Below are 9889 nucleotides of genomic sequence, written 5' to 3'. Positions count from 1 at the left end.
GTCTCTATCTTCATTAATTGCTCTCTGCGTGCCTTCACTTTTCCACAACTTTCCTTTTCTCACCTTTATCTTCTCCTAATTCCTTCTCTGCACCTGGTCTATACCCATAATATGTGATGGGTCCTATAGGACAGAAAGAGTATTGGTGATCCAGCTGCATCCAGAAAAGAAATTCTCTCTTTTCCTGCAATTCGCTTTTCTTCCTTTTTCTCTTTTACTTCCACACTAACCAGACAGTGTGCGAGGGAGAGCGCTTTGATCCAGCTCACCTCTCTGTCTCTTCTCAAAACGACAATTTAGAGCGCACACTCTTCTCTTCTCACTTTCTTCAATACTTTTTGAGTGTTGGATGAATACCAGTTTAATTACCACTCAAATCGGATGATTTGGATGCTTATAGACACGATTGATCACTGATGAGGGAACGAGAGATGGGGAATTTTGTTCCTTGGTTTCTTCTCCTGGTTTTTCTCTTGCCATTGGTTGCAGCTCAAATGCCAGGTTTGTTTTCTCAATCATTTTTAATACCATTATTGAATTTGGATTACATTCTCGCAAGTTAAAAAATTCATTCTATAGTGCAAATTTTAAACTAGGCACAATATACTGGTTTTATTTTATGCGTTTATTTGGAAATTCATGTTAATTTTTATAAAAAAAATTAATATCAAAAGAGAGTAAAAAAGAAGCATATCATTTAATGAAATATACTCAGTTCTACTCATTTTTTTTCAGAATTATGTGCTTGAAATAAATATATCAATATAGTACAGTTCAGTAAAATACTATGCAATTTTTGATAGACTATTTTTTTAGGAAATTTTGAACTAGGCACAATATACTGGTTTTATTTTTATGCTTGATGTAATAAGTGCTGAGTTTTACTCAATTTCTTAACAATTATGTACTTAAAATAAAATACATCATTATGGCATACTATGCAAATGTGAATGCATCAACTCTTTATGAGCAATGAAATCAAAATTTCTCAACCTCTCTCTTATCTTAAATTCTGGCAATAGGTTTCATAAGTATGGACTGTGGTGGTACCGATTCCTACACTGACAATACTGGCCTTGAGTGGTCACCTGATGACAAATTCCTCTTTGGACAACGTGCCAACATCACGGCACCGGCCCCTACCAAACGGCAGTATTCGACAGTACGGTATTTCCCAGCCGACAATCGGAAATACTGCTACACCCTCAATGTGCGTATCCGTACCAGGTACTTGGTACGAGCAACATTTCTTTATGGCAACTTTGATAATAGTAATGTTTATCCCAAATTCGATCTCTCTCTTGGCGCCACTCCCTGGAGCACTATTGTAATTTCAGATGCGTACACTCCGGAGATTGTAGAGTTGGTGTTGTTGGCCTCGAAACCTACTCTTAGCTTGTGCGTCTCTAATGCCAGTACCGGGTTGCCTTTCATATCTACACTCGAGTTGAGACAGTTTAACGGGTCGGTATACTATACCAAGGTCGAGGCTCATTTTCTACTTAGTCTTGCCGCCAGAATAAATTTTGGTGCTGAGAGTAACGATTCTATAAGGTACCCTTTGTTTATTTTTTTTATAATACTCTTTTGTCAAGGATACTGCAAAATATATTATGAAAGTGGTACAAAAACCACCTTGTTGCTTCTCACTAAAACCTAAACAACTAATAACCTGATTGATTGTAATTTAGCAGTCAAGCATGCAGTTGGCTGGTGACTGGTACCATACCATAATAAGATGCACCGTTGAATGATAACACCTAAGAAACTAGTTATAGAGCACCTCAGTTGCATCATGGAAGTACTTTTTAAAAAATATATATATTTTATTGACAAAAAATAATTTGCCAGGTACCCGGATGACCCGTTTGACAGGATATGGCAATCAGATTCTATTAAAAGAGCAAACTACCTAGTTGATGTCGCGCCTGGTACAGAGAAAATTTCGACCACGTCCCCTATATATGTAGGTTTTGACGAAATGCCGCCTCAGAAGGTTATGCAAACAGCTGTTATAGGTCAAAATGGAACCCTAACGTACCGACTAGACCTCGAAGGCTTCCCTGCAAATGCTTGGGCATTTTCTTACTTGGCTGAAATCGAAGATTTGCCACCTGATGAGACGAGAAAGTTCAAGTTGTCTGTACCGGGTCGACCCGAGTTCAGCAAACCGACCATAAATGTGCAAGAGAATGCTGGGGGGAAAAACAGGCTGTATGAGCCGGGGTTTTGGAACATTTCTCTCCCATTCGTTTTCGAATTTGGGCTTAGAAAGACAAATGATTCGTCGAGGGGCCCCATTTTGAATGCCTTGGAGATTTATAAGTATCTGGATATCAATTTGGGTTCTCTGGATGGTAAATAATTGTTGTCATTATTTAAAAATTACTAGCACTGGATATTTTCTCCACCCTTTTTTTAAGAAATATCCCTAAACTACTATTTTCTCATCTATTTATGAAATCATGAGGGTAATTCAGGAAAATATCGAAGAAATGGGCATATTAAAGGGGAATTTATGTTTTAGATATTAATTCATTATAGTACCTGAAATGATATCATAAAGTTCACTCCACTTAAGATATTTTGCTTTTGAAAATTGTATAGCAACTACCATGGCTAGCTTTGTCTTGAACTACCCACAAGCAGTGTGGGCCCAAGAAGGTGGTGACCCATGTCTACCCGCTTCATGGACTTGGGTTCAGTGTAGTGCTGATCCACAACCCCGAATTGTTTCAATGTATGAATATTTTTGATGTCTTGATATCACCTTTGCCTATCTGACTTTTTAGAAAATACCAATCAAATTAGTATTCGTATCCTCTGCATTAACACATGTTTGAGTTTAGATCCGATCTGTTTAGATCTGATCGGATGGTCTAGAGCTAAACTCAAATGGTGTGTTAATGCAGAGGATGCAGACTCATCAAATTACCTAAGTGACATATTATATGTTTGCTAGGTGTTTTGCATTAAATCCTAATTTTTTTTTTTTGGATTGAAATGATATTTTTAAATTTTGACAAGAGGTTTTGCCTATTGGGTGCCTTAAGATGAGTTTTTTTTTTCAGTATATTATCTGGGAAGGGCATAACTGGAAATATTCCTTCTGAGCTCACAATGCTACCTGGCTTGGTTGAACTGTACGTTTTGAGAACTACTTGTTCTTATTATTTGTGTTTACGCTTGCATAATTACCCCTACAAGTACCTTATTTATTTCATAACCGAGGCAATTTTCTTTTTTTACATAGGTTATTAGCACACAATAAATGCGGTAAACAACTTAATAGCAAGTAATGCTTTACCATACGTTGGTATATGGATACTAAATCTGTAAAAAAAAAGAGTGCAGCTCATATGTACAAAAGAAAGGGGTTTGTAGGGGCATATATGAAGAACTCCGTCATTATTTTATTAATTTCTCTGATATTTTAAATCAAAGAATAAACACTTCAGATAAATTTTTGTTTAAATGTAGACATCTTGACGGGAACTCATTTTCGGGTCCAATACCAGATCTCAGTGAATGCCAAAAATTGGAGACCATGTAAGATGCAATTTTTTTTTCTTTTTTTTTACCATAGATTTTGAGTGATTTTCTGTTTTCTTAATTTAACATGTATGTGCCGCAGACATTTAGAGAATAACGATCTTTCCGGTGGATTGCCTTCATTTTTTGAGGACCTACCAAATCTAAAGGAATTGTAAGTCTTAGTTCTGAAAATTTCTGGAAGGTTTGCTCCTAATAAACTTGACCAGCAGTTTTCTTTGTGTTGATTACTTGTTTGCAAGTATATAAATTCGATAGAAAGTTCTACTGATACAAGGAATAAATAATTTACAGGAAACAATGAAAAAACAAATTAAATTGTTTATAAGCATTTTATGTTTGCTGTAAGTCTAAAGGAATTGTAAGTCTTAGTTCTGAAAACTTCTAGAAGGTTTGCTCCTAACAAACTTGACCAGCAGTTTCCTTAGTGTCGATTACTTGTTTGCAAGTACTCAAAACTGGTAGAAAGTTCTACTGATATAAGGGATAAATAATTTACAGGAAAAAATGAAAAAAAACAAGTTAAAATGTTTATAAAATAAATATCAATTCAGATTTTTGAGGGTTGGAACCAGTCTTTAAGCATTTTATGTTTGCTGTAATTCAAACCTAAAAGCATTCTATGTTGTCCAGATTTATCTATTTAACTGTTATCATCAATCATCAATTAACTAACTATTTGATAAATTTCTATTAAATAAATGTAGGTATGTCCAGAACAACAAGCTGTCTGGAGTAATACCTTCAGGTCTAATCAAGAAAAAGATTGTGTTCAAGTGTGTTTCTTATTTATTTTCTTTATTTCATTTTAGTTCAACAAAAATATTTAGTTTATCTTACATGAACTACCTTTTTCCTGTGTGCATGTGTAGCTATACAGGAAATGCCGATCTTCTTACAGAAAGCAAAGGAAAGAACACGGCAGTAATCATTCTGTTTACCATAATTGGCATCGCTTTGCTGCTTGTTATTGGTATAGCATGTTGCTTATTTTCACAAAGGCGAAAGGAGACCAAATCATCAATTGGTAAATTTCAGAAACTGTTTTATTACTTATTCCTTCTCAACAGCCAGTTTTTTTTTTGTTGGATTATGGCACCCATTAGTTTGTTGGGTTTTTGTTTAATTAAAGGTCAGAAATGGCTTTGGTGAAAATTGCAAAAACACCCATTATTAGCCCTTCTTGTAGAAAGCATTCACTCTATGTTACCTAATATCAAGTCTTTAGTATATGCAACCTCAACACAACCCTAAATGTGAACTTACTCTTGTTATTATTTGTCTTATCTTCTTATTTGTTGTATCATTTGTCTAAATTTTAATCCCATTAATTTAATGAGAAAAGATTTGGAGTTATGTAGCCCTCCTAAAGGTTCAAAATTCATGCAAAAAAAAAAGCCACTGAGGAGGCAAATGGAATACTTATTTGGATTATACGTTCTCTCTATATATTTGTGCTTTTGTTAATATAAAACATGTGGGCAGTCTATGTGCAAATGTGTAGTAGTAGTGTTCTTTTGCAGAAAGTACATTAGATATATTGAGTGAGACTACGGTACTGCGTATGGTGTGTATAGACCTGTCCAATGGATCCATATCTCCATTTCCAAAGTCAAACTGTCGATCTAAACCATTCATAATGATCTTCATATGAAAATATATTTATAGATCAAATTTTACATTTTGTAGAATTTTTTTACTATTTTTTATATATATGTAAATCACTTGATCTCCATTTTCTAGACCGTTCAAAAGTATTGATTTTCCACCTACCTAAAAAAATTTCTAAATTTTTTATGCATGTACATTTTCAAATGGAAATCATGTTGCACAGTTTGGATTGATTATCCACTTTGAAAATAAAAATACTATGGATAATTACGGACCAATCTGCGCTATGTATAGTACCATAGCCTCACTCAGATGTTTTTATTACCTTTAAATAAATACAAATCAATTATACAATAATTTTTTACTCCAGAAAGTAGCTGTAATGCTGTGATAGTTCCACCACCACCACCACAGGCAAGAAAACTTGGCACATACTTCAGTGAAGTGGCGACAGAATCAGCGCACCGGTTCGCATTGTCAGAGATAGAAACGGCAACTGATAAGTTTGAGAAGAAAATCGGCTCTGGCGGCTTTGGTATTGTGTATTATGGAAAATTGACTGATGGAAGAGAGATTGCAGTGAAGGTGCTTACAAACGAGTCGTATCAAGGGATTCGTGAATTCTTAAATGAGGTGCGTCTTTGCAATGTGCAGCTGCTACTTTTCAGTGTACTTTCGACTAAAACCCATATGTTGGGGGCGTCTGGATCCCTAAGTAACCCAAAATTGAGTTTGCATCCAGACCGTACAATCAAAATCTGGGGTAATCCAGTCTGAGGTGGAATGCTGGGGGCCCCTTTAATATTCATGCCAAAACAGATCGGACGGTCCGGATCCAAGCTCAAAATTTGGGTTACTTTAGGGGATCGAATTCTATTTTGGGAGGGGCACATAACTATTTATGTGAAAGAAATGTTTCTTTTTAGGTTATATTTGGCCTAATTTGCAAGGAAAAAAGGAAAAGAAATGATTGCTCAAGTGTATTCTTTGGTACATAAGGAATTATTTCTTGTTTCTTAGATTCTGTCAAGTTAATCTTCTTTTCTGTTGGGTTGTTAATTCAATTGTTAGTAAATAATCTAGCCTCCAGTTTTTATATGAAGCGTATTGGAAAACTCAAATTGGATTCGTTTGCTTAGATTTTTCCTGTATTACATCAAGTTACTAACAATTATCATTTATTGGTATAAATCAGGTGACGTTGCTTTCGCGAATACATCATAGGAATCTGGTAACATTTTATGGTTATAGTCAACAAGACGGCAAAAACATACTTGTCTATGAATTCCTACACAATGGCACTCTAAAAGAGCACCTTAGGGGTATACACTGTTTTATCTTAAATACATAGCATTTTTGTTGTTCATTGTATTCTTTATGTTTATTAATTAATACTTTCATGAGTTTATCCATGCAGGGCCTTCTCAAGATAAAATAGTTAGTTGGCTTAAACGCCTCGAGATTGCTGAAGACGCTGCAAAAGGTATTAATTTGATATTATAATTTGACTTCGATAATATATCAGTTTTTTTTAACAAAAGCAAGACTGATGCTATGGTACAATGGATAGGGGATCTTGGTCCGTATGCATAGTACTGTAGCCTCACTCCAAAAAAACAAAATAGATATGACTGTATTTGCATTTTATTTATTTAATTTATCGGAAATAAACTACTACTCAGGTATAGAGTATCTTCATGCTGGTTGCTCTCCTACTATAATACACAGAGATTTAAAGAGCAGCAATATACTGCTAGACAAGCACATGAGAGCAAAGGTCTCTGATTTTGGGCTCTCTAAACCAGCTGCTGATGGGTCCCACGTGTCAAGCATAGTTCGAGGCACAGTTGGGTATTTAGATCCCGAGTAAGTTTTCTTTTTCATTTTTTTTTGGGGGGGGGTTGTTACTTGCAATCAAAGTATGTTAAGTGTTGGGAACTTCCCCCTTGATTACGTGGGATCTAATTTAGTAGATTTATTACTATTCCATTAAGTAGAGCAAATGTGAAAAAAAGCTTTGGGTAATTCAGCCAATTTCTGCTTGACCTATCAATTGCGCGTAGAAAATGTTTGAAAATTGGAAACAAATATGATAAACTTTTGGTGTCAATTTCGAATACAGTAAAGCAGGGGTGCAATGTGCAAAAGAACCTTACCTCCTTTATAAAATTTATCTATTTTTCTTTGCACGTGTGGGCCCACTAATTGTCTGACCATTTTTTTTTTTTTGATAAATGCACAGATACTACATATCTCAGCAGCTTACAGAGAAAAGTGACATATACAGCTTTGGAGTTATTTTGTTAGAGTTGATTTCTGGTCATGAACCGATATCCAATGAGAATTTTGGCATCAACTGTCGCAATATTGTTGCATGGGTTAGTTGTCCTCTATTATTTTTTAGGTTAAATTTTTTTAGCTTATATTATTGGAGCAACTTTAGGTCACTCTTACCACATTGTTATTGTAACCATACAAAACGTGAAATATCAAACACATCTCACACAGAACATTGGATTTCTTAGGACATCAGAGTATAATTATGAGATTATAATGTTTTAGAGGGACATTTCATATATTTCACGTATTAGCGATAATCATACATTGCACTTTGATGTTCGGATAAGAGCACATGTGAATTAATTTCTTTGTTTTCTCCGAGTAATCAAGCCCAGCGAACATTTTTTCCTGTACTCATCAGCAACAAGTTGCTTGAAATTTTTTTATCGGGGCATTTAATGATCTTTTAGGATGTCTAGGCTAATATAGAGAGGTCATAATAAACCCGTGAATTATTGGGTGGGTTTTCTTGAACCAAGGGAGTGCTAGTTTTCTAAAACTACTTAATACTGGGCCTTAGTGATAAAACTGGTCGCTATTCATTTTTATAAGTTTATTCTGTTTATTTGGGTGACAGATAAAATTGTTCTATGTTGGATTGCTAATTTCTGCAAGAGTGAGACTATGGTACTATGGATCAATATCTCTATTATAAATTCTAAACAACCAATCTGTACCGTTCAACATGGTTTCCATATGAAAATGAACTTGTAGATCAAATTTTACATTTTTCTGAATTTTTTTACTATTTGTTTTAGATAGGTAGAAAATAGCTTGATCTAAAGATTCTAGGCCATTCAAAAGTAATGATTTTCAACCTGTCAAATAAATTAAAAAAATATATAAAATTTAGTTTGCAAGTATATTTTCATATGAACAATCATGTTGAATGGATTTGATTGACTATTTGGACACTGAAAATGAAAATATTGATGCATAGTATGGACCAATTCGCACTATGCATAGTACCATAGCCTCTCTCTTTCTTTCTACAATGCCTATGATCATAAACTAGAGAAATAGTAGGTCCTTTTTAGTCAGTTGAGAATGCTATATATTTCACCTAAAATTATGGATTCTAATTACTCACAATGTATAACTCATCTCAACACTTTTCCAGGCAAGAGCACACATTGAGAGTGGCAATATACATGCCATAATAGATCCAGCACTCGAAGTAACCTATGACATACAATCGATTTGGAAAATAGCCGAAACCGCTATACTCTGTGTAAAACCAAAGGGGATGCAGAGGCCGACTATATCAGAGGTTTTGAAAGAGATACAAGAGGCTATTTTGATCGAAAAAAGGATACATCCGGATACAGAATATCCACTCGGATCAATTTCAAAAAAGTCCATGTGTTCTTCGGTTAATATGGATACTGTTGACTTGGCGCTGTCTGATAATGCCTCCTTTGACGATTTGCTTTTGCGGCCCGGTCTCAGATGATTTAGTTTTATTTGACCATTGATGTTTGCATTTTTGTTTTTTTTGGAAAGAATTAGAAAGGGGGTTTTGTTCATCAGCTAATCATGTATTGTTATTACAAGTCTTAGTTTTTACATATTAAAGGTTACACAACTTATGTTTTTGTGAGAATCTAATTTTGAAATGAAATCGCTATAGTTAGCAAGATGGCATCTAACTAAATCAATTGTTCGTTAGTCTCGTTAATATAATCATTGCACAGTTATTGTTTTCCAGTAATATGTCAATTAGAGAAATGTGCATGGATGACTGGGAAGATAGGAACCCTATAATTGGATGGGAACATTGTGGCCTATAATTGAATGGAAACATTGTGGCTTATGTCAAGTGAAGGGAGATATGGTGTATATGATCTTTTATTTTCATTGTGGTATAATTGTTCACCCCAATTGCATTGACAAGAATGCAGATTCGGTAAATGACACTCGTCTCACTAAGTGGGAGTGTCCTGCGTGCATCTGCCGGGCTGAGGATAAGAATGGAGCAAGTTCCTCAGCTCGTAAGCCATAGTTTGAATTGTATTGTGTCGTAGTATTTTATGTTTGAATTCTATTGACTTGTATAATTGTTATGTTTGAACTGATTTTTAAATATCTGGATTTTATGTTGTTTTATGTTATGAACTCTACAATATTATATTATTTTGTGTTGTGTCTGGATTTTATTAATTTATGTTGTAGTATTTATATTGTATATGGATTGTATTATTTTATGTTTGTTTTGTTGTTGAACATGATGAACAGTAGCAACTAGCAACCGAGGTACATCGTCTAATCATGGCATAGCAAGAGTGCCAATAAATGGTCGAGGTAGGAATGATGAAAAAACATGCCCCTGTAAAATATGTTTTGTGAATTTTTTTTTTGTAGGCAGCCAATTCGGTTTGAAATTTCA

The 9889-nt window shown here is 34.7% G+C and overlaps 1 protein-coding gene across 1 annotated transcript; it reads left to right on the top strand.

Annotated features, from left to right (window-relative positions):
• Positions 1 to 224: 224 nt before the first annotated feature.
• LOC144574564 (putative LRR receptor-like serine/threonine-protein kinase At1g67720) lies at positions 225 to 9147 on the top strand. The gene is made up of 15 exons (XM_078324548.1): positions 225 to 501; positions 1023 to 1554; positions 1852 to 2357; positions 2608 to 2740; positions 3072 to 3143; positions 3481 to 3549; positions 3635 to 3706; positions 4260 to 4328; positions 4425 to 4579; positions 5534 to 5796; positions 6359 to 6485; positions 6581 to 6646; positions 6846 to 7029; positions 7406 to 7541; positions 8624 to 9147. The coding sequence occupies exons 1-15, from the start codon at positions 417 to 419 to the stop codon at positions 8954 to 8956; spliced, it is 2802 nt and encodes a 933-aa protein (XP_078180674.1). The 5' UTR covers positions 225 to 416; the 3' UTR covers positions 8957 to 9147.
• Positions 9148 to 9889: the final 742 nt, after the last annotated feature.

The sequence above is a fragment of the Carex rostrata genome, chromosome 23, assembly GCF_964058835.1.
Source record: "Carex rostrata chromosome 23, lpCarRost1.2, whole genome shotgun sequence".
Classification (NCBI taxonomy): Eukaryota; Viridiplantae; Streptophyta; class Magnoliopsida; order Poales; family Cyperaceae; genus Carex; species Carex rostrata.
Note: the sequence above shows the minus strand (reverse complement) of the source record. Positions and strands in the feature narration are given on the sequence as shown.